At 63.0% G+C, this 23191-nt stretch overlaps 3 protein-coding genes across 8 annotated transcripts in view; 2 read left to right on the forward strand and 1 right to left on the reverse strand.

Moving 5' to 3' along the window:
- PLCD3 (phospholipase C delta 3) overlaps positions 1–7478 on the reverse strand; it is an 11719-nt gene extending 4241 nt beyond the window's left edge. The window contains exons 1-10 of one of the 2 annotated variants that reach the window (XM_033078782.1): positions 7185–7478; positions 4724–4885; positions 3292–3520; positions 3087–3216; positions 2376–2601; positions 1398–1599; positions 1169–1313; positions 874–1026; positions 644–796; positions 439–474 (exon numbers count right to left, since the gene is read on the reverse strand). In XM_033078782.1, the coding sequence (XP_032934673.1) occupies positions 439–474; positions 644–796; positions 874–1026; positions 1169–1313; positions 1398–1599; positions 2376–2601; positions 3087–3216; positions 3292–3520; positions 4724–4885; positions 7185–7287 (1539 nt within the window). In that variant the 5' untranslated portion in view covers positions 7288–7478. Of the gene's footprint in view, positions 1–438; positions 475–643; positions 800–873; positions 1027–1168; positions 1314–1397; positions 1600–2375; positions 2602–3086; positions 3217–3291; positions 3521–4723; positions 4886–7184 lie in introns of both variants that reach the window. The other variant, XM_033078781.1, reaches the window with a different exon arrangement.
- Positions 7479–11460: 3982 nt separating this feature from the next.
- Positions 11461–18725, forward strand: ACBD4 (acyl-CoA binding domain containing 4). 5 transcript variants are annotated; one of them, XM_042779943.1, is made up of 10 exons: positions 11462–11565; positions 11634–11754; positions 11839–11923; positions 11994–12114; positions 14189–14302; positions 15172–15278; positions 15841–15991; positions 17155–17318; positions 17941–17985; positions 18265–18725. In XM_042779943.1, exons 1-10 carry the CDS (start codon positions 11496–11498, stop codon positions 18373–18375), a joined length of 1089 nt encoding a protein of 362 aa, XP_042635877.1. In that variant the 5' UTR covers positions 11462–11495; the 3' UTR covers positions 18376–18725. The 5 variants fall into 5 exon arrangements, with proteins under 5 accessions (XP_042635878.1, XP_042635877.1, XP_042635876.1 ...); XM_042779944.1 differs by lacking the exons at positions 17941–17985; positions 18265–18725 and having other exon boundaries at positions 11461–11540; positions 15841–17247; XM_042779942.1 differs by lacking the exons at positions 17941–17985; positions 18265–18725 and having other exon boundaries at positions 15841–17247.
- A 1485-nt stretch (positions 18726–20210) lies between these two features.
- Positions 20211–21666, forward strand: HEXIM1 (HEXIM P-TEFb complex subunit 1). The gene has a single exon (XM_033079270.2). It carries the CDS (start codon positions 20420–20422, stop codon positions 21353–21355), a length of 936 nt encoding a protein of 311 aa, XP_032935161.1. The 5' UTR covers positions 20211–20419; the 3' UTR covers positions 21356–21666.
- The last annotated feature ends 1525 nt before the right edge of the window (positions 21667–23191 follow it).

Raw genomic sequence — 23191 nt, forward strand, 5'->3', positions numbered from 1 at the left:
CTAGTGCTGAGTGCTGAGACCCCCAAGGCCATGGCCACCCTCAATGCAGTGGAGACCCCAAGGTGGTGCAGGACCTGAGGCAGTGGAGGGACCAGGGGCTGATGGGGAACCCAAGCAGGCTGAGAACTTGAAGTCATGGAGAGCCCAAGGGAATGGACAGCCCAAGATGATGGAATGCTTGAGGTGACAGAGACCCCAGAGTGAGGCAGACCCCAACAGGTCACCCTGGATATGATGGAGCCCAACATGATGGAGAGTTTGAGGTGACAGAGAAATCAAAGCACTAAACCTCAGGAGGAGGCCACCCAGCCCAACAGGAAGAGGGAGGCACAGCTGAGGGGTCTCCAAGCTCAGTCCCCTCTTCCAAGCAGTGACAGTCACTTGCTGCCCCCACAGTACCTGCCCTGCCAGCCCCCCCAGCTCCATCCCATGACCCACCTGCAGAGGTTTGATCTCCTGCAGCGACTGCAGCGACTGAAAGAGGAGAGAGCAGGGCTGCAGAGGGGGATGGCAGAGCTGGCAGTGCTCAGCTGGGACAGTGCCAGCATGCTGTGTTCCTTGGCACCACCAGGATGCTCTGAACCACCAGGACCACCAGGATGCTGTGGTCCCCCAGAACCACAACCCTGGGGAAGTCTCTTACCCGCCGGGGGCTTCTCTCCTGCACCTTCTCCTCCTCTTCATCTTCCTCCTCTTCCTCTTCCTCCTCCTCGGGGTCCAGAAGGGAGGTGACACTCTGGGGTTCCTGCCACAGCTCTGGCAGCTTCTTGCTCTTCACCAGGATCTTTTCCTTCAGCTGCTACAGGAGGCAGGTCCGAGCTCAGGGCTCGGAGGGGACACGGGGACACACTGTGGGCATGCAGGTGGCCTTACCTCTGGTGAGGGGAGATGGTTGGGGTCCTGCCCCTGCAGGGGCTGTGTCAGCAGCCTGTCCCCCAGGATGGCCTTCATGTGCCGGGCCATGGTGGCCTGCTGCTCCAGCCCACAGTGGTTCTCCAGGGACAGGATGACGGGGTAGGGGGATTTCTAGGCATGGGGACAGGCAGCACTCAGTATCCCAAACCTCACACCTGGCACTCAGCACCTGGCACCCCACACTCGGCACCCAGCACTCCAAAACCCACACCCAGCACCCTGCCCCCCCCAGGGCTGCCGGCCCCGGCCTCACCTCGAAGGCGTAGTCGCGGATGCTCTCGATGACGTCACGGAAGAGGATTTTGGAGGTGAGCGTGTGCCCGTGGTACACGACAGGTTCCCCGTCCGAGCCCTCCCAGCAGTCCAGCTCCACACAGCGGCACCCTGCCCTCAGCGCCCTGCCACCACATCACACCAGATGTGTCCCTGTCCCCCTCGAGCCACGGGACCTCCTGGGCTCGGCGGGGACCAGGGACACACACCTGACATAGGCTTCGGTGCTGCTGCTGCCGCCGATCTGGTTGCGGGTCAGGTAGGTGTTGTGGGAGGAGGAGATGAAGTAATGGCTCAGGGGCTGGCTCATGTCCTGGTGCACCTTGGTGTGCTCCTGGTTGAGGATGTCACCAGCAGCTGAGAGCAGGTACATCATGAAGCCATCCAGCATCATCAGGTCCTGCCGCTTGGCTGTGGGACAGGCAGGTGTCACAGAGGGCTGGCATGGTGCTGGCAGGGTGGCATCCTGGGGAGTTTCCCCATTTGGAGGTCCCAGCAGTGCCATGTTCACTTCTGACCTGGCACTGTGGCACTCAGGGAACATGTAAGTTCCCTTGAGTGTCCCACCTCCATCCTGATGTCACTCACCCTGCTGGTGCCACATTCACTCTGGATGTGGCATGATGGCACCCATGAGGCATAGAGGTTCCCTGTCCCCACCCTGATCCCCTCCCAGTGCCATGTCACCCCAGACCTGTGGCACCCAGGGGAGGTCCCCTTTGTGTTCCATCTCCTATCTGATGTCCCTCATCCTCCTAGTGCCACATCTACCTTAAGGGTACTATTGTGACATGGAGGTCCTTTATAAACACCACGATGTCCCCTAGTGCTGTGTTCACCCTGCACCTGCCATGGTGGGACCTGAGGAAGACAGAAGTCCCTCAGCAGTGACACATTCACCAGAGCTGGCCTCACATCACCCATGAGATGTCAAAGTCCACCTGCTGCCCATCCCCACCTTCACATTCCCTGTCCCCACAGTGTCACATCCACCAGGTACCAGCCAGGCCATGTGTTGGATGGCTGACACTGGGGGCACCCTGGGAATGGACACCAGGACAACAACAGAAAGCTTGGAGGAGCCCATATCCATTTGGGGGGGTGATGCCAGCAGTCAGAGCCCCACCCCTACATCCATGACCTCCCGTGGCAGTGCCCATCCCATCACCCCACACCCCCAGCCCTACCCTTCTCGTTAAGCTCATAGGTGCGGATGATGGTGCAGGCCTGGCGCAGGCTGGAGTCCTCTCCCTGATCCCTCAGGAAATCCTGCAGCTCCTCGGCCGACAGGACCCGGTCCTCGCCCGAGTAGCGCCCGAAAAGCTCCTCCAGCTCCGGCCGTCGCAGCAGCCGCCGGCAGAACTCCTCCAGCTCCCGGCCCTCCAGCCGCTCGTTGCCCGAGTGGTCACACTCCTGATGGGACACACCCGCCTCAGGGACTGTCCCCTCCCTGTGTGCACGGGGCACAGCCACCCCCTGCCTTGTTCTGCCTGTCCCCTAGAGTTGGCAGTGTGCCTGGGATGAGTTTGGGGGGCTCAGCTACTGTCCCTTCTGTTCCCCCATCCAGAGTCCTCTGACCCTCCACTCGGGGATGGAGCAGAGCTCTGTGCCTCAGTTTCCCTAGGTGGAAAGGGACCTTGGCAGATACCCAGAGGGACAGCTCTCCACAGAGGAGAAATGTCCCACCTTGGGGACACAGGGAACAGTGGCTGGGACAGCTCACCCCACCTCACCCCTCTCTGCCATGTGCTCCTGGTGGGACCCAACAGCTGGTGGCAGTGGGTGGCTTTGGTGAGGAGTTTGTCAGCTCTCTGTGCTGGGGAGGCACAGAAGGAGCCAGCAACTCCCTCCCGGAGACAGCAGCGGGCACAGCAGGCGGTGCAGCACAGGACGGGTACCTTGAAGAGCTTGGAGGCGTAGACATCGTCCATGTCGATGTTGAGCATCCTCAGCATGCTCTTCACCTCCCGGAAGGACATCTTATTGTCTTTGTTGCTGTCTGCTCGCTGCAGGACCCCATGGATCCAACTGCACCAAGGTAAGGAACCTCCCGGCGTCACCCGCAGCCATCCCCGCCCTGTCCCCAAGCCCCTCAAAGGATACTGGTCGAGCTTCTCCATCTGACTCATGGCTTGCAGCCTCCCCATCAGCTTGGTGATCCCCTGCACCCAGTGCCGGGCGTCCTCCTCGCCGCGGGCGGCCAGGTCGAGGTTCTTGCGGCGGCCCTTGAAGGCGAGGGTGAAGCAGTGGCGCTCGGGGAAGGCGGCCCCGTGCTTGCGCAGCCCCTCCGACTGGCGACCCTCGCGCACCCCCTCGATGTGCGCCACCGAGACTGCGGGGACACGCGCGGGGTGGGGAGGGACGATGGACGCGCTCGCTCGGGGCACCCACCGAGAGCATCCTGCGAACACCCCGGCTGCTGCAGGACACCCCGCGCGTCCCCGCGGCGCCCCGGGGCACGGCTCGGCTCCGGCCGGTGCCGCAGCCCGGCTTAGCCCGCTAATCCCAGGCGAGACAGGAGCCGTGGCCGCTGTCCCTGCGGCGATGGGGACGGGGACGCTGGCAGGGGATGGAGCCGCCTTGCAGCGGTGCCAGCTCCAGGCACCCATCCCAGATGAGAGGGTGGAAAATGACGGGTGACGCCGGGGACGGGGACAGAGTGCCTGGGATGGAGACAGGACCTGGTGCTGACCCCCGCGGGATGGGGAAGGGTGGGGGCTCTCACAGCTCTGCACGGGGTGTACTGGGAGGCACTGGGAAGTGTTGGAAGGCTCTGGGAGCCACTGCGTGAAGTGGGTTGGAGCTCAGGTATTGGCTGGGGATCCGTATTCTGGATTGGATCCGTATCTCGGGTGAGGGTCTGGATCTCAGGCTTGGGGTGTGGGTGCTGGGTGGGAGTCTGGGTCCTGGACTGGGATCTGAGTGAGGGGATTGTCTGGGTCCTAGATGGGGATCAGGAGTCCAGGTCAGAGGTGGGAATCCAGGCAGGGATCTGGGTCCCAGGGGGCATCTGGGTCATGGGTGGAGATCTGGGTGGGGTCTGGATTGTGGAATTTTATGTCCCAGGACTGGGTCTGGTTCTCAGTGTGGGATTTAGGTCCTGGGTTGGGATCTGGAACTCAGGTGGGGTCTGGGTTCTGAGTGCAGATCCAGGTCTTGGGTGGGGGTTTGGGGACTGGGTTGTAGTTGGGGTCCAAGGTGGGGCTCCAGGCAGGGTTTTGGATGCTGGGAATGGATCTGGGTCCCAGGTGGGGTCTACGTCCTGGAGTAGGGTCTGGGTCCCAGGTGGGAGTCCAGGATTGGGTTGCACATGGTCTCTGGATTCTGTGTGGGAGTCCAGGTCCAAGGTTGTGGACTAGGTCCTGAATTGGGATCGGGGTCCCAGCTGGGGGTCTGAGTAAGGGTCTAGGTCCTTGGTGGGGGTCTAGTGGCGGGGTTGGGGCACTGCCCAGGTCCTGGCCCTCCCTGCAGCTCACAGCAGTGCAGGATGTGTCTCAGTGTCCCCAAGCCCCCAGGGGACAGTCCCAGCACTCACAGCTCTGGGGGGAGCGGGTGTGCCTGAAGCGTCCCTCGAAGCAGACGGTGACCCCGTCCTCCTGCAGGCGGAACAGCCGCTCCCTGCAGCCCCCCTTGGCCTTCACCTTCCAGAGCAGGGACCCCTGGAGCATCCTCTGGACATCCTCATCCTCTGTCAGGCCTGTGGGGACCAGCCCTGGGCTACTGGGGGGTCTGGGCACACTGGAGGTTCTAAGGGTGTGATGGGGGTATGGGCTGGGAGGGGGGGTTGGTGCACATCTGTGTGCACATCTGTATCTGGTGGGGTGGCATGGGACAAATGGGACAGGACAGATGGGATGGGATGGGATGGGATGGGATGGGATGGGATGGGATGGGATGGGATGGGATGGGATGGGATGGGATGGGATGGGATGGGATGGGATGGGATGGGATCAGGAATGGGTTGGAATGGGACAGGATAAGCCACTGCCCTTGGGCCCCTTTGGAGCACAGTGTGGCTGTTCAGAGGGGACAGGACACAGCAGTGACACAGCCCAGCTGCTAAATCCCAGTAAAGCTGCCCAGATCCTGCATGGAGAGTGCCAGGACTGTGCCAGCAGCGGAACTCAGGCTGGGAACAATGACAGGGTGGACTCAGGGGACTTGTGGGCCCACGCCTCAGCCAGGACTTTTCCATCTATTCACTCAGTGGTTATTTACTCCCTTTTTTTTGTTTTGGCAGTCATTCCTAACATCCCCAGTGGCCATGTCCTGTTTTGGACAGAGATTCCACTCCTGGGCTGGGAAAGGGTGGTTTTGGGGCTCCCAGGGACACCCTGAGCCTTGGGGATACAACCATCAGCTGCCAGCACCACCTGCATGGTCACATCCTGCCCGAGGTCCAGGATGAAGGGCAGGTATGGACACATGGCTGCACGAGCACAGGGATGCAGGGATGTATGGGCACACGGATACAGGTCCATGGGCACATGGAATGTCAGATCCACGGGCACAGGTGTGTGGATGCACTGACACCTGGGTGCATTGTGCACATGGATGCACAGGGACACACAGATGCATGGATACAGAGATGCAGGGATGTGTGGATACAGGGATCCACTGATGCAAGGACAAACACATAGATATTCAGGTGGATGCATGCACAGGTGCAGGGATGCATGGATACAGGCACACATGGATGGATACAGGCACACATGGATACAGGCACACATGGATGCATGGATACAGGTACACATGGATGGATACAGGCACACATGTATACAGGCACACATGGATGGATACAGGCACACATGGATACAGGCACACATGGATGGATACAGGCACACGTGGATACAGGCACACATGGATACAGGCACACATGGATGGATACAGGCACACATGGATACAGGCACACATGGATACAGGCACACATGGATGGATACAGGCACACATGGATACAGGCACACATGGATGGGTACAGGCACACATGGATGGATACAGGCACACATGGATGCATGGACACAGATGCTCAGTCATGTGGAGTCGCAGGTGCACGTGGACACAGGGATGCACTGATACACGGACACATGGAGAGATGGGTGGGATGCATAGGTACACAGGTGCATGGATGCACTGCTGCCAGGGCACACAGACACGTGGGCAAGTGGATGCACAAGCATCAGGATGCATGGACAGTCAGACACATGCTGATGCATAGGGGTGGGTGCTCCAAGACACAGGCAAGGGGATGCATGGACAGACAGCTGCTGGGATGCAGGGACAGGGGGACACGTGGATGAATGGACATAGAGGTACAGGGACAGATGGACACAAGGACACACAGACACATGGACATGGACACACAGAGCTGCAGCAGCTCCAGGCACACGGCCCCGTGTCCAAAGCTGTGGGCCAGACCTGGCCCTTCCCACTGCTCCCACTCCGGACCAGCCCGGCCACTCCCAGGGACACATCCTGACCTTGCCAAGCACCCACTGTCCCTGCCTGGACTACTGAACCCCGTGTGCCCACCGTGTCATGGACAGCACCCCTGGGTGGGGAAACTGAGGCAGGGCGTTGGGGAGGGTCCCAGGGAGTGGGACCTGAGCCCTGGGGACAATAAATACCCTGAGGAAGGGGGGTCCTGTCACCTGTGATGTGGCCAAACCCTAACCCCACTGTCCCCCAACAGCTGGGGTGATGCACAGCTATTTTGGGGTGGCCTTCGGGACCCCTCCCATCCCGGAGGACCCTTCCCTGTGTGGGGGACCCCATCCACCTCGGGGACCCTCCCTACCACGGGCACTCCTCTGTCCCTGGGGACCTTTCTGTCCCTGGAGACCCATCTCTGCCACGGCGGCCTCCACCCTGCCATGGGGACCCATTCCTGTCACAAGGACCCCCACCCGTTTCGGGGACCCTCCCAAGCACGGAGATCCCTCCCGGACCCCTTTGGCACAGCCCTGACAGAGTTCCTGCCCGGTTCCCCCCGAACTCACCCATTTTCTTCAGGGCTCTCCCGGGCCGGCGGGAGCCACCGGCACCGTCAGACGGGGCGCGGAGCCGCTCGGCGGGGGGACGCGCCTTCCTGCCGCAGATCATGACGCGGGACCCCCGGTACCGCCGCTGCTCCCGCTGCTCCCGCTGCTCCCGGTGCTCCCGGTGTCCCCGGGACTCCGGTGCTCTTGGTGCTGCCGGTGGCCCGGGTAGTTGTGCTGCTCCCGGTGCTCCCGGTGCCCCCGGCCGGTGTAACCGGGCTGGGCGGTGGCGAGGTCGGGGCTGGGGCTGGGGCTGGGCTGGGCGGCCGGGCCGTGACCGGGGCCGGCCGCGGGGAGGGACCGGGAGGAGCCATCGCAGCCCGGGCGCTGTTTAACCATTTGTGCCGGCCCGAGCCGAGCGGGGCTGCCCGGGACGGGACCGCGCTGGGATTCGGGGGGCTCGTTCTGCACCGGGGCTGCTCCAGGGCCGGGTCCCGAGTGCACCCAGGTGTTCGTTCTGTGCAGTGGGTCCCGCTCTGTCCCAAGACCCGGCCCGTCCCGGGACAGACCCGAGTCCCCACTGTCCCCCGGCTCCGCCTGCACCGGGGACCGGCCCAAGGGACGCCCTGGTCACCACCAGGGAACCCCACTCTGCCCGGGGCCAGGGCTGCCAGTGCCACCCTGGCAGCATCCGTGGGGGCCCAGGGCACCCCCTTTGTCACCACGCCTGGGGGCACCAGTCCTGCCGTGCCAGCCCTGTCCCCAGCTCATGGACTGGGTGACACCAGGCTGGGGGGGCACAGGCAGCTGCTGGGATCCATTGGTGGGACAGTCAGGGAGGGGCAGCAGCGTGAGCTGGGAAGTGCCAGCCCCAGAGCCCCACATGTGTGCAGCCACATACACACAGACCCCAGAATCGTTTAGGGTGGGAAAGACCCCCAGGATCATCGAGTCCAGGCTGTGCCTGACCCCCTTCCTTGTCACCAGCCCAGAGACTGAGTGCCACATCCAGCTGTTCTTGGGGACTCCACCACATCCCTGGGCAGGTTCTTCCAAGGCCTGACCATCCTTTCCATGGATAAATTCCTCCTGATTTCCAACCTGACCCTTCCCTGGCACAGCTTAAGGCCATTTCTTCTTGCTCTCTCTGGTTGCTGTTTTCCCACAGCCACCTCTGGGTGGGGCAGGAAGGGATGGGTGACTGCAGGCTTCTTCCAAAAATCCAGAGTGCCCAGGGGAACAGGGAGGCCATCCCAGGCCTGGCTGGGCTGTTGGGACCAGGAGCTACAGGACAGGAAGAGGAGGTGACTTTCCCCAGTGCCAGGTCTGCAGGGGTGCTGCCAGCCCTGGGTGGGATAGCTGGGTGAGAGCAGGGCAGACTGGATCAACATCTGGTCAGCATCTGAGCACCTTGAGTGACACCTGAGTATCCTGGGGTGACATCTGGACACTTAGGACAGCATCTGGGTACCCTGGGGGATATTGGAATATGCTGAGAGAACATTGGGACATCTTTGGCAACATCTGGGCATCTTGGGCGACATCTGTGTGTCCTGAGCATCATCTGGGCACCCAGAGCAACAAATGGGCACTCCTGAGACAATCTCTGGTTATCCCACAGCAACATCTCTGCATGCAGGGAGACATCTGGACAGCATCTGAGCAGCCTGGGACAGGCTGTAGTTCACAGTATTTTAGTGCTGTAGTTCAAGACCTGGGAAAACTGCAATATCTGGACAGTTGGGGACACATCTGTGCTGTCCTGGGCTGGGTTTGTGGGGGATAAAGCTCTTCCTGAATGCTTCTGGGAAGGAGTGACACCAGAGTCACCCCGAAAATGCATTTGCAACTCACATAACCGGGCTGTGCTCCAAGTTCTCTTCCTCCCATTGAAGCTGCATTCCCAGGAATTCAGTAACAGATGCCTCGACCCTGTGGGATGAGCAGGATAAACACCTCTGGCTGCAAAATCCGCAGCACGAACAAATCCCCGTGCGGTTCCTCCTCTCCCGCGGCGTTGCTATTTTCTCCCGCCCGCCAGCAGGTTGGAAGGGATCCCATGGAAAGCAGCAGCTCGCATTCCCGGCCGCTTATAGCACAGCACGTGTCCCGTGAATCAGCGCTCGGGATTCGGGGCTGGCTCTGCCGGCAGCCGGAGCCAGCGAGGCCCTGTCACTGTTCCGAGCAGGAATCCTGAGTCAGAGCTTGGAAATGGCCGCAGCTTTAAAGGCTTTACTGCTTTTATTTAATATATTTACTATTTATTTTGTTTTGCTTTTTTATCTTCAATTGGCAAAGGAAATGTTTCCCCAGGCGATGTGAATGAGATTTAGAAGGGTTGGGGGGGGTTGGGATTTGGATTTGGGGTTTGGGGGTGGGATTAAGTTTGGAAAACCCAAGTGTGGGCCAAGGAAACCAGCACAGGGATGCTGAAAGCTGCTCTGTGTCCCAATCCCAGCATCCAGCCCTGGGCCAGGTGGTCCCCACGGCACCCCAGAATCTCCCACCTCCCCAGGGCACCTTGTTCTGCCGGGTCACACATGTCCCCGTGTCCCCACAGCTCCCTGCCTTCAAGGAAAGCCCTTAGAGCAGAGGGGGAAGGAGCTTCACCTTGGGGGTTCCAAAGGTGAAGAGACCCCAAATTCTGCCCCTTCCTTACTATTGTAATTAATTAAGTTGGATAATAATTAACAGTGGATAAAAGTATACAGTGAATAAAACAACAGTGGATAAAGTTGGATAATAATCAACAATTGCTCTGCCTGACCCAGCTGTGCCCTCCCTATACAATGGGACCCTGCTCCTGCCCCATGCCCCAGTGACACTGTCCAAGTGCCACATTCCAGATCCCCAGTGCAGTGTCCCAGTGCAGTATCCAACTCTCCCAGTGCAGTGTCCCAGTCTCCTGCTCCATTTCCCTGTATGTGGCTCCATTGCATTGTCCCCATGCCTGATGCAGTGTCCTGGTGTCACAGTGCATGGCCCCAGTGTCCCCATGTGTGACTCCAGAAACCTGGATGATTATCACACAATCCCAGAATGGTTTGGGTTGGAGGGAATCTTAAATCCAGTGCCACCCCCTGCCTGCACACCTTCCACTGTCCCAGGCTGCTCCCAGTCCCAGTGTCCAACCTCACCTGGGACACTTCCAGGGATCCAGGGGCAGCCACAGCTGCTCTGGGCACCCTGTGCCAGTGTCCCAGAGCATCCCTGTGCTCTGGCACTTCCTGCCTGCCTTTCCTGCTGCACAGCCCAGGTGGGTGAAACCTGCTGGCTCACTAAACAATGTCGCTGTGCCTGGTGCAGTGTCACAGAGCTCTGTCCTCTTGCCCCTGTCCTAGGACATGGCTGCAGTGTCACTGCACTGCCCTGGTGCATCACAGAGCTGTCCCAGAGCACTGTCCCAGGGCCGTGTCCCAGTGCTCCACACTGGCCTGGGGCACAGCCTCGCTGTTCTGGGGTGCTGGAGCATCACCCACATCCTGGAGGTGTCTTTAGACACCATCTCAGTGTCCCCAGGCCCTGTCCCAGGGCAGAGTCCCAGACACTGTCCCAATGGCCTGTGCACAGTTTCCCTGTCCCCGTGTCCTGTTCCGCTGTCCTGGTGCACTGTCCCTGTCCTGTCCCACATTGTCCCACTGTTCCTGTGCACTCTCATTGTCCTGGCTCACTATCCCTGTGCACTGTCCCACTGTCCCACTGTCCCACTGTTCCTATCCGGCTGTCCCTGTTCCACTGTCCCACAGCTCTTTGTCCCGCTGTCTCTACCCCCCAGTCCCTGTCCAGCTGTTCTTGTCCCTGTGTCCCTGTCCCTGTTCATCTGTTCCTGTCCCTATGCCCCTGTCCCTGTCCCACTGTCCCACTCTCTTTGTCCCGCTGTCTCTGCCCCCCTGTCCCACTGTCCCTGTCCCATTGTCCCTGTCTCACAGTCCCTCTCCCTGTCCTGCTGTCCCTGTCCCTGTCCCTGTCCCTGTTCCCTGTCCCTGTCCCTGCCCTGCTGTCCCTGTCGCTGTCCCTGTCCCCAGCGCTGCAGTCCCCCCCCGTTCCCGCCAGGCGGCGCTCCCGGCCCCTCGCGCAGGGCGCTGCACCGTCCGGCCGGCAGGGGGCGCGCGCGCCGCGCTGGACACCGGGAGTGCACGGGAGGGAGGGGCCCGTTCCGGGAGCCGCGCTCTGATTGGACACGGCACGGAGGGGCCGATGGAAGACGGGCGCTGATTGGACACGGTGCGGAGGGGCCGATCGAAGACGGGCGCTGATTGGTCCCGCGCTGTCCCCGCACGGAGAGGGACCCGCGCCGGGCCGGGCCGGGGCCGGTGCGGGGCCGGTCCCGCCATGGAGGAGCCGGGCTGCGGAGCGCAGTTCCGCGCCGCCGTGCAGGTGATCCAGGGGCTGCCGCGGAGCGGTGAGTAGGGGTCGGGACCGGGGCCGGGCAGCCGCGGCGCCGGCGGCCCCGCTGACCGTGTGCCGCAGGTGCGTACCGGCCCTCCTACGAGGAGATGCTGCGCTTCTACAGCTACTACAAGCAGGCGACGGCGGGGTGCTGCCAGGGCCCGCGGCCCGGCTTCTGGGACCCCATCGGCCGCTACAAGTGGTAAGAGCGGGGGGTGCCGGTTCCGCTCCGGTTCGGGCTCGGGTCCGGTTCCCCCGGCCCCGCTGACGGCCGCCGGCCCCGCAGGGACGCCTGGCACAGCCTGGGCAGGATGTCCAAGGAGGAGGCGATGGCCGCGTACGTGGCGGAGATGAAGAAGGTGGCCCAGAAGGTAACGGGGCGGGCGGCGGGGCCGGGCCGGGCGCTGCTCGGTGCCCGTGTCCAGCCGCGGCCCTCCGCAGGTCATTGACACCGTGCCCATGGACGAGAGCACCGAGGAGATGTTCCGCTACTTCGAGCCGCTCTACGAGGTGATCCACGACATGCCCCGGCCCCCCGAGTCCTTCTTCAAGAAGAAAGGGGGTGAGTGGGGCCCGGCGCATCCCTGCCCTCGGTGCTGCCCTGCTGGCGCTGCGCTCCCGCTGTCCCCGGTTTGCGGCTGCACCGGCACCGCCACCGGGTCCGGTTCGTGCCCAGGGCACGTCTGGAGGGGGCACGGGATGGACACAGCACATCCCACCGACCCTGCCGGGGCTGCCGAGGGCTCTTTGGGCAGCCCGGTGTCCCTCTGTGTGACACAGCTGTCCCTTTGTGTGACACACTCTGGCCTTTCTCTCCACAAAACTTTGAGGCCAGTATTTGAGATTTGTTTTCCAAGTGGCCCTTGGCCGCAGTCCGTGTGTGCAGAGGGGCAGGGATCAGCTCCCGGGGAGGCTCTGCTTCCCCTTGGCGCTGGCTCACTCCGGGCTGGGCTCCGGCTCGGCTGCTGTAAACATCTGGACAGGCCGGCCAGCTCCTGCTTGGAGGGGACGTGGAGAAACAGGGCTTGAGAAATGGGATTATTTGGACCGGATTGTGCTAGAGGGGAATCCATCCCAGCCCTTTCCATGCCTCTGGCTGCTGCCTGGAGCCGGGAAGGGGGCTGGGGACCTGTCCCACCCGCTGTGCTGGGCTGTGCTGGGTGTGTCTGACTGCTGAGGAGCACCCGGAGGGTGAGGGGGTGACAAAGGCACCAGCAGCAATCAGCTCAGCAGCACAGGGACCTCCAGGGCTTATTCACAGCGAGTGTGTGACCTGTCAGTGGTTTGGGTAGCCCTGGCAAACAGACTCACTCCCGAAGCATCTGTCCTGTGCCTGTCACCCCCTGCTTCCAACAGGGAACCTGTTGTCTATAAGGCTTGGCCCCACGGCAGCCACTCCTTCCTGTGGTACTTTGTTCTCCATTTTGATGCTGAAAACCTTTAAAAGGCAAACTTAGTTTTTCTCTGAAGTTTAGAAGTTGAGTCTAAACTGATCATAATCCACTTGGGAGTGTCACTTACAGGTGACTCTGTCACTTAAATCTAAACCTGGCAGTGCCTGTAGGGTGAATGAACCCAAGGTGGCTGGAGCTGAGGTGCAAAGCACTGAGCTCCTAAAGGTGTTGAGTCATTTGTGTTAAAGGTTCCCAAACCTGCCTTCAGACACTGCAATTGCAGCTTTGGTTGCTCTTAACCAGAGAAAGTGGATTTCAGAGTGTGGAGCATGGCAGGTGCCTCTGGTGGCTTTTGGGGACAGAGCTGGAGTCTGGGCAGCTTTGGTTTTGTTTATTTACAAACACAACACATTATAAAGTGGCACTTGGAACCCAAATCATGGATGGTTCCAGGTCCCAGCAGGTCTCCAGTGTGTGGCACTTTCACCAGAGCCTTGTGAACGTGGCTGGTCTGTCCTGTGCTGTGTGAGGTGACAGGACCCTGCCTGCACCTACCACTCTGTGGGTCACAGCATTTGGGAATGGGAGGATCCCAGAGCAGGGCAGCCCTGGCACTACCCCTGTGTGGGGTGCAGCCTTGTCCCCCTCAGTGGGTGTCTTGGGATGCTGAAGGCAGGCTGGGGACAGCAGAGAGGTGCAGGCAAGGAGCAGCAGGGCAGCGTTGCCACACACCTGCCTGCCCAGGAGCAGGGAGCAAAGTCCCTGGAAATCTGGCTGGGATTAACCCCGTGGGCTGGGGTCAGATCTTCTCAGGGTGCTGCTGCCCACACAAGGCTCTTCCAGCCAACGCTTCTTGCATTGGGCTCTTTGTTACCATGGGTGTGCCATGGGCTGTGGGCACTGCCCGGGGACAGGACTGTCACTGTCACTGATCCCTCTGCCTGCTGCCACAAAGACTCGGGGACAGGAACACCCCAGCCACCCCTGGGTGAGCAAAGTGGTCTGCACAGGGTAAACCCACATGAGTTTACATGAATTTCTGGGCTATCAGCAAACAAAGCTGGCTCCTCTCCTTCCCTGCCAGCTGCTGGCACCTCCAGAGGCTGCTGCTCCCTGGGTGCTCCCTGGCACCTGTGTGTCCCCAGCTGTGCTGGCAGGGCAGCCCAACCACAGGGAGCCAGCAAGGACAACACGATTCTGACCCCACAAAATGACCCTGCTCTGCCTCTCCCCTCTGTGCAGAGAGCCAGGGGAGGCTGGATGGCCCCAGCCAGGATATCCCAGCGAGCAGCCCGGCTCCGGAGAGCCCCAGAGACACCGTGCCTGGAGAGCAGCAGGACAGGCAACAAGTGCCAGGTTGGTGTCCCTGGTGTGGCCAGCACCTGGCAGAGACCCTGTGGAGCAGGCACTGGGGCTGGGGCTCCTTCCACTCACAGAGCTGTTGACTCCAGGCACCTCTGCTCCTGCCCTGCCGGTGTTCTGGGCACTGCTCACGTTACAGGGCTGTTTGTGGCTCCAGCTCTCACTGGGGTAACCCTGCACATGTGAGGTTGGCTCTGCTTCACTCCTGCCTGTGCAAAGGGGCCTGACTCTGCTAAACTGCAAGGACAAGGGGAGGCTGTTCCCCCATGGACTGGGAAAATACCAGCCTGGAAGGTCTATGATCCATGAGAGGGTGTTCTCCCTCAGCTCAAGCCACATTTGCTGCTTTCTTGGCACTGGGATTCACAGTGCCAAGCCCTGGCCCTCTCTGGGGATGCCTCAGCTCTGGCTTTACTCTCGCAGCCCCTTTTGCAGGTCCCACCCTGTGCCTCCCTCGAGGGGCCCCTGGCTGTGCCCTGGGGTGGGCAGGGTGCTGCAGGGAGGTTCCTCCTCCCGCTGTGGCTGTAGCCTCCCCCCAGGAGCAAATATGGTCACAGAGAGAGTGCCAGTGTCCCAGCCATGGCAGCCTCCAGTGCTGGGGCTGGCAGTGCCCGGGGAGCTGGGCAGTCTCCCTGCCTGTGCCACTGCTGCCCCAGGGCCGTGGGTATTGTGCCAATGGGACACTGTGGGGGGCAGAAGGGGGAATTCAGTCCTTGGCTGCGTGGCCATGATCTGGGCCATGTTAACAGAGCTGCTTCTGCCTCAGTTTCCCTCTCGTGCCTCACCCTGGGCATGCACATCCCTGTGGACACAGCTGGGCACCCCTGCCCTGCCCAGGGCTCAGCCCTGTGCTTCCCTTCCAGGAGCAGGGCTGGTTCCTGCCCCCGAGGCACTCAAGGGGAGCCAGGTGACGAGTGACTCTGAGGGGGATATGTTCTGTGACACCCTGGAGCAGATGGAGCCTGAGAAGGTAACAGAGGAAGCGCTGGAGGCTTTGCCATCCCTGCCCTGCCTGCACTGCACAGCACCTCCAGCCTTGGAGCCTCACAGAACCTACAGGGACACCCTCCTGCACATCTCTGTGTCGCACCTGGAGCCTGGTCCCTGTCACAGAGGGGATGCTGAGGAGCCTCCCCAGTCCCCCCATTCCTGTGGTGCAGCTCTGATGGGGCACTGGGGGCTATTGGGGCTGGGCAAGACCAGCAGCTCTACATGGATGCCACCACCTGGATTGTTCCCCTGCCACTTCTCCCTGCTCCCTGCTGCCACGGGCCATATTTGAGGTGCCTTGAGGGAGGAAGCCCCACCTCTTTTGCTACCTCAAGTCTGGGCACCTCACTCCCCTCAGGTGCTCCCAAGCCAGGTGCTGGGTGGTTTTACCACTGGGATTCAGCTTTACTCAGTCCCACGTACCCTCCACCACCAAAAATGCCATCACAAGGCAGAGAAAGACTCCACTGCTGCCCTGGCATCCCCCTCCCTGCCCTGGGGAAGGGAGCAGGGGTCTCAGGCCCTTCTCTCCCATCTCACAGGCCAGGCAGGTGTGGGGGCTCACCCCAAACAGGGTCCAGGCTGGGGCTGAGCCCCCAGTGCCCCACAGTGCTGGGCAGGGCGAGTGGGGCGAAGGCAGAAGAGCTGAGGGGAGCAGCAGCACCGACCTCACAGCCCTGGGCTCCGAGACAGGTGCGTGCAGAGCTTGTCCCTGCTCCCCTTGCTGCTGCTGTTCGACCTCCCATAGGCTGGGCTGGGGGGTGGGGGCTGCCACCACCCCCAGGAGACTGAGTTTGGCTCCAGCACCCATGTCATCACTAACTGAAGGAAGTTATAATTGTCCTGTCTCTGTACCCCTTGGTCCCCAAGCAGTTCAGTGGCTTTACTCCTGCAGGACACAGCCCTTCCTTTGCCCATTTCTTGCAGTGGTACAAATTGCCTACATTTGGAGGGTGCTCTGCTGGCCCTTCAGCAGCCAGGCAGGGAATGCTGGTGCCTGGCTCCCTGTGCCCAGCTCCTGCCCCTGGTCCAACCACACCAGCAGTGCCTTTGGATGTGGGTGGTGCCAGGGGTGAGTTCTGCCCAGGAGGGCAGGGAGCAAAGCTGGGCCCTGTGTCCTGGAGGCCTTGGGGACAGCAGTGCCACTCACCTGATGCCACCCACCACTGCAGCTGCTGTCTGGGGACCACCATGCCTCGAGCTGTGCCACTGCAGGGAGGAGCCTCTTTCCACCCTCTGCTGTCCCCAGAGATACTGGGCTGCCCTGAGGTGGCATTGCCACCCTCATCCCTGGGACTGGTGCTATTGCCTCACCTGGGCACAGCCCACGTGTCACCCTTTCCCCTGTTACTGTTCCCTTCCGGGCTGCTTGACCTTGGCAGTGAACTTGTCCCGAGGCCGATCAGGCTGGGCTGGGCTGTCCCCAGGGGCTGGCAGTGAGTCCCTGCCTGTGTCCCACTCACAGCCTGGATTATCCAGGTGTTTTCCGGGCTGGCTGGGGCCTTTGCTGGGCCCGGAGTAGGGCAGGGAGGAGTTGCCCTGGTCCTGGGTGTCCTGCCCAGTGGTGGCACCTTCACCAGGTGTCACAAGGTGACCCATGCATACCACAGCACACACCCTGTGGTAGGCTGGCCACCCAAGTGCCACTGGAGGGACACAGTGGTGCATGGCCCTGGGGACAAACTGGGTGCAGCTGGGCTGGGAGCAGCTGTGGCGTGGGCAGCCCACGGCAGGTGCCCTGTGGGAGTCACTGCTCACCGGTGGGTGACAGCAGGGGATGGCCAGTGCCAGCCGCCGGGCTCCTGGGGAGTGCTCAGCCTGCCCTGCCACCTGTGTGCCCGTCCCTGTGCCCGCAGATGTGCGGCTGGCAGAGGAGGACCCCGGGAGCACCCCCGAGCTGGCCCCGGGGCTGGCGGCCGAGCTGGAGGCGCACGTGGCCAGCACGGTGCGGGCACTGCAGGAGGAGCTGCAGCGAGTGCAGGAGCGCCTGAGCCGGCTGGAGACGCTCGGTGCTGCCCAGGTACGGGCCGGGAGCAGGACTGGGACACCGCACCGGCCTGCCCGGGACAGCAGCGCTCAGCTCTGGGCTCTGGGACAGGGCTGGCCCACGTGTGGGGTTCCCCACGGTGGCTGGTGCTGCCCGGGTCCAGCCCATGGTGCAGGCGGGGAACTGCTGCCCCTCGCTGCCACTGCCCCCGTCATTCCCCCTGCCCCCTCATTCCCCCTGCTCCCTTCATTCCCATTGCCCCCACATTCCCACTGCCCCCCTCACTCCCCCTGCTCCCTCATTCCCCCTGCTCCCTTCATTCCCACTGCCCCCCTCACTCCCCCTGCCCTCTTATTTCCCCTGCTCCCTTCATTCCCACTGCCCCCACATTCCCATTGCTCCCCTCATTCCCACTGCTCCCCTCTTTCCCCTGCCCCCTTCATTCCCACTGCTCCCCTCTTTCCCCTGCCCCCTTCATTCCCCCTGCCCCCTCATTCCCACTGCCCCTGGGGTCCTGGCCCAGCTGCATGATCTGGACCCCTTGCAGGAGCCCTGCATAGACTCCCCAGGCCATTCCCTCCCTCTCACAAGGGCACAGAGGCTGGAAGGGGGATGCCAGCCCCACCTGCAGCCCAAATCCTCTCCTGTCTTGCAGAGGGACGCAGCTGGGACAGACCCAGGCCCGGCATTTGCTCCCCAGGTGAGTTGGGGGTGGAGGAAGTGCTGCAGGGTGCCCTGCTGTCCTCCTGCCCACCCAACAGCCCACCGGGGCTTGGGGACACAGCTGGGGGAGGTCAGGGAAGGGACCCTCAGCTAGGGAGCAGGTGGGATCCGTGGGGACATGGCCCTAGGGATGGCCGTGTGATGCACAATCTCCAGAGGAGGAGGGGAGTGACCAGGACCACCAAGCAGTGGCAGTAGCTCCTTTGAGCAGAGGGGATGTTTGGTGACACCGGTGACACTTCTGTCCCCTTGCCAGGCGATGTCTCCGTGGCACCTGACCGTGTCCCCGCGAACGCTGCTCTTCCTGGCCACCTGGCCCTTCGTCACCCAGTGGCTGCTGCGCCATTGGCAGGGCAGGAAGAGGTGACCACCCCGTCCCCGCTGCCACCGCCATCCCTCCTTCTCCATCCCGCTTCGCACGAGCCGGGGAAGCGCCACGGAGCCACGCGGGAATCGCCTCACCAGCCACGGGGCTGTGCGGGCCGGGCCCGCCCGGGCGGGGGCACCCCCGGGCACCGGCACCCACACTCAGGGCCAGCACCGGCACCGGGAGCGGACCCGGGCCGCCACCCCGCCAATGCCACGCACAGACGGACCAGAACCAGCTGCGGCCCCGCTGGTGGCAGGGACAGCCACGGGCCCGTCCCCGACCACCGGGGCCTCGGGGTGCTGGGACATCACCGAACCTGCCTCAATTAAAGTTGCCTTTTCGGTTCAGCCCCGCTGCCTGTGCCCTGCGAGGGGAGGGGACTGCAGCGAACCGCTCCGGCCTGGCCACCTGCTCCGGCCCGGCCACTGTCCCCATCCGGTCACCCCTGTCCCCGCCTGGTCACTCCTCGTGGCTAGAGGGGCATGGTGGCTGCCATGTCCCCCGTGCAGGCAGTTTGTCTCCAGGCCCAGGCTGTCTCCCCGGCTGGGTCCATGCCCACCCTGAGGGTGCCCCCCGTGCCACCGGGCCCGTGCCAGCGGCACCCCCACCCTGTTGGGGACCCCGCGGGGGGAAGGGAGCGGCTGGGGACCCCGACACCTTCCTGGTGCGGGGTGCAGCGGTGCCATCCCGGGGTCCCCGGTAGCCCTGCCCCGGGCCGGGGGAGCCCTGCCGGTGTGGGGGCTGGGCAGGGCAGGCCCCCCCCGCTGGTGACACAGCGGTGCCCCGCCCGGCCGAGACGCTCCGGGGCGTGGGTCCCACAGGGTCCCCCTGTCCTGTTCCCCCCCAGCCCCAGTAGCACTCCCAGAGCTGCCCCCCGGCCCGTCCATGGCTCCCCCCAGCCGTGTGTCCCCGTGGCGTGTGTCCCTCAGCGGGGCCCCCCAAACCCCTCCAGCCCCCGCAAGGCCGTGGGGGCTTTCCCTCCCGAAAGTGGGGCCCGAGGGGGACATCACCACCGTGGGTGGGGGTGGCAAGACCAGAGATGGAACCAGAACTGGGACCAGCACAAGGCCCAGGACCTCCCCATTCCCATCCCCCCCCTTCCCCCTCCCCCCCGCACCCTCGGGCTTCGGGAGCGCAGCTCCGCACCGCCCCTGCAAAAAGGCACGCGGCGCCTTTAAGAAAGGACTTCTTTCCGCTTCGGTTTGTTTACATCTCCCTCCGCCAATTGCAGCACCGCTGCATTCGCACGGCGCCGGGATCCTTCCGCTCGCCCCCTTCCCCCTGGGCCGGGGCACCCCCGGAGCTCCTCCCGGCCCCCCCGAGCGCGGCCCGGACCGGCTCGGCCCTGTATAACCCCACCGGTCCCGGGGCCGCACCACCGCCGGCGGGGCCTCCGCCGCGCGGGGACTCTTTTCGGACCGTGCCACAGCCCCGCCGTAGGGGGGAGCGCGCGCGCTGCCCTCGGCGCGGGCCTGAAGGTCGCAGGGCGCGCGCGGCCCCGCGTACAGCGACTCCCCCGCCGCGTGGTACGGCCCGGTCCCGCCCTCGCCCCCTCGCGATTGGTGGCACCGCGCAAGACTGACGCCGATCCCGACCAATGGTGGCCAGTCCCTGCAACGGCCAGGGGCGTGTCCCGGTGTACCGGCCCGCCCCCCCACGCCCTCCGATTGGCCGCGAGGCGGCACCGCCCGCGCGCGCGGGGCCGTGGTGGCGGCGCGGGGCGCGCGGCGGGGGCGGGGCCCGACGCGCGGGGGGGCGGGGCGCACAGAGCGCCTGCGCGGGGAGGGGCGGGGCGCGCGCGGGTATAAAAGGGGCGGCGGCGGCCGAGGAGAGGCAGTCGGGAGCGGGCGGCGGCGGGCGCGGGTTGGAGTGTGGGGTGGGATTGCGGCGGGAGCGGCGGCGACGGCGCGTGCAGTGCGCGCGGGGAGGCGGGCCCGGCGGCGTTAAACCTCCCCCGGGCCATGTCTCGGTCGGCCTGAGCGGGGCCGGCCCCATGCGGCGCCGGTAGCGCCCGTCAGCGAGCGTAGCCTAGCGCAGCGCTATGGCCGACGCGGCGCCCGCTGAACCGGGGCCGGAGCCCCAGTGCGAGCCGGAGCTTCGCTCCGAGCCCGAGGCGCGGCCGGAGCCTCAGCCTGAGCCCGAGCCGCAGTCTGAGCCCGAGCCGCAGCCCGAGCGCGGAGAGGCGCCGGCGGAGGACGGCGATGCCGGGCGGCTGCCGCCCCCCGGGGCGGAGGCGGCGGCGGCGGGCGGCGCCGAGGGGCGGCCGCCGGCGGGTGGAGCGGGGCGTCCCGGCCTGGGCCCGCGGTACCGGGCCGTGGGACGCACCGAGGAGTGGCCGGTGAAGAAGAAGCACCGTCGGCGGCCGTCGAAGAAGAAGCGGCGTTGGAAGCCGTACTCGAAGCTGAGCTGGGAGGAGAAGCAGCAGTTCGACGAGCGGCAGAGCCTCCGCGCCTCCCGGCTGCGGGCGGAGATGTTCGCCAAGGGGCAGCCGGTGGCTCCCTACAACACCACGCAGTTCCTCATGGAGGACCATGACCAGGAGGAGCCCGACCTGAAAACCGGGCTGTACCCGCGGCGAACGGCCGCCAAGTCGGACGACACGAGCGAGGAGGATTTCCTGGACGACGCGGCGGATGAGGACGGGGGCAGCGACGGGATGGGGGGTGACGGCAGCGAGTTTCTGCAGAGGGACTTCTCGGAGACGTACGAGCGGTACCATGTGGAGAGCCTGCAGAACATGAGCAAGCAGGAGCTGGTGAAGGAGTACCTGGAGCTGGAGAAGTGCCTCTCGCGCATGGAGGAGGAGAACAACCGGCTGAGGATGGAGAGCAAAAAAGCCGGGGGGGAGGCGGCGGACCCGGCACGGGTGCAGGCGCTGGAGCGGGAGGTGGACAGGCTGCGAGCCGAGAACCTGCGGCTGCTGCGGGAGCAGGAGCTGCCCCGGCAGGAAAAGGGCCCCTGCAAGCCGGGGGAGTGACACTGGACAGGGGGCGCGGGGGGGTTTTTACAGTGCTGGGTGGAACATTCGGTCCTTGTACAGAGTCGCCGCGGACCCTTTTTACGGGCTAAACTGCAGCTGGAGGGGCCGAGGGCTCCCCCTTTTTTTAGGTGGCTGTGACGGGGCGAGGGGGGGGGGGGTTGATGTATTGGTGATATCTGGTTTATGGTTTTATTTTTTTTTTTTGTGTTTAAACCAAAAAAAAAAAAATCCCCGGGAAAGCTGTAAATTGGCCAAAACTGACTATAAAAATATAGAGGTCTAATAAATTTAATTACTTGTAACTGTAATAGTTTTGGTGTGATTTCTCGAAAATAATCAGAATGCATTCCACCAGGGAATACATCCTGGATTATTTTCATCATGTTATAACTGTTGTTTAATTAAACTTAGTTGTAATTTCCCGCTTAAACCTTTTTTGTTATTATTTTCCCCCATTTGTTTTCAATTTTAATTCTGCTTATTGAGCTGAAATAGTTAAAAGTACCTGGAAAGGGGGTAAAATGGTGTATGATGGACACAGAGGGCACTTCACTGAGGTAGGAGTAGCCTCAAGTCTGTCTGTTTGCCTAAGGCTCACTTAAACTTGACTCTTGTTTCCCCGCAGCTCCGTAGGAATCCAGGTCATTAACTGAAATCTGGGCAGAAAACTGCCTTAAAAAATCTACTTCAAGCTACAAGTGAGAGGAAAATCTTTAAAGTTTTGGAGCAGCCCAAGGAAAAGTTTTGGTAGTCAGCACTTGGCCTCCGAAATGGCTGACGAGGGAGCAGGGAAAGGCGATGGCTCAACCTCCCTCCTGCTGCACCTGAGAGGGGGAGGAGGAGGGAAAAGCAGGCAAAGCTCCGAGCGCTGGCCCTTTTTTAGGGGGCAAACGGGAACATGAAGGGGTGAAGCAGGAGAGGGGTGGAGGCTGCTCCGGCTGGGGCAGAAGCTGGGATCGGAATTGGAGGTGATGTGAAAGCTGTACCTGGCGAGGCAGGAGCTGGGATTGAGGCAGGAGCCGGGATGGGCCTGGGCAGCTGCCCGCAGGAATGGGGGAATGGGGCTTTTACACGGGACCGGAGGGCTCGGGGGAGGGGAGGGGAGGTGGGACAGGGCAGTCCCAGCGCAGGTGCGGTGGGACCAGATCGGGGGTAAAGCGGCAGCGCCGAGGGGCTGGAAATGTCCCACCAGGTTTAACCCCAGCCTGGCCAAACCCCTGCCGCTCCACGGGGGAAAACCAGCCTTTATCAGGGACCAGGGTGTTCAGGACGATGGGGGGAGAGGACAGGGACAGCCCCAGCGCTAGCAGCGCAGGTACGGTGCTGTAAAATCGGGGGCTGAAGGGCCGAGCGAGCCGCTGAGGGGGGATCACACCCATTTGTCGTTGTCGTCCCCCCACCCCCACCGCTCTGGGGCACCGGCGGGGGGAAGGAAACGAGCCAGGGCCACTTGCTCAAGAGCCCGGGAGCCAGCGGCTCCTTCCCTGTGCCATGACATCACCGCAGCGCCGGGGGAGGGGGGGCGATGATCCTGCGGGATCCTGCGGGCCGGGATGGGGCCGAGCCCCGCGTCCTCTCCGGCCCGGCCGCTGCTTCCCCGCCGTTTATTTCCCTGCCGAGATTCCCTCTCCGTGATTCCCACAAGAGGCGTTTTCTCCCGGGGCAGGACGCGTGGCCGATGGCAGCGGCGGGGGTCCCTCACGGCCCGAGCTCTGTGAAATACAGCTCCCGGTATCTGGGTAGTGAGAAAACCTTGATCCAAGGTGATACTCTCAGCCCGGTTTTGCCCTCATCTACTTACCCCACACTGGTTCAAGTCGCTGGAATAAATAT

Source organism: Catharus ustulatus, chromosome 23 (assembly GCF_009819885.2).
Source record: "Catharus ustulatus isolate bCatUst1 chromosome 23, bCatUst1.pri.v2, whole genome shotgun sequence".
In the NCBI taxonomy this organism is placed as follows: Eukaryota; Metazoa; Chordata; class Aves; order Passeriformes; family Turdidae; genus Catharus; species Catharus ustulatus.

Coding starts and splice junctions, on each gene's coding strand:
- HEXIM1 (XM_033079270.2), top strand. CDS start 20,420: ATGGCCGACGCGGCGCCCGCTGAACCGGGGCCGGAGCCCCAGTGCGAG.
- ACBD4 (XM_042779942.1), top strand. CDS start 11,496: ATGGAGGAGCCGGGCTGCGGAGCGCAGTTCCGCGCCGCCGTGCAGGTG. Junction 11,566..11,633: donor CCAGGGGCTGCCGCGGAGCG/GTGAGTAGGGGT, acceptor CGTGTGCCGCAG/GTGCGTACCGGCCCTCCTAC. Junction 11,924..11,993: donor TGAAGAAGGTGGCCCAGAAG/GTAACGGGGCGG, acceptor GGCCCTCCGCAG/GTCATTGACACCGTGCCCAT.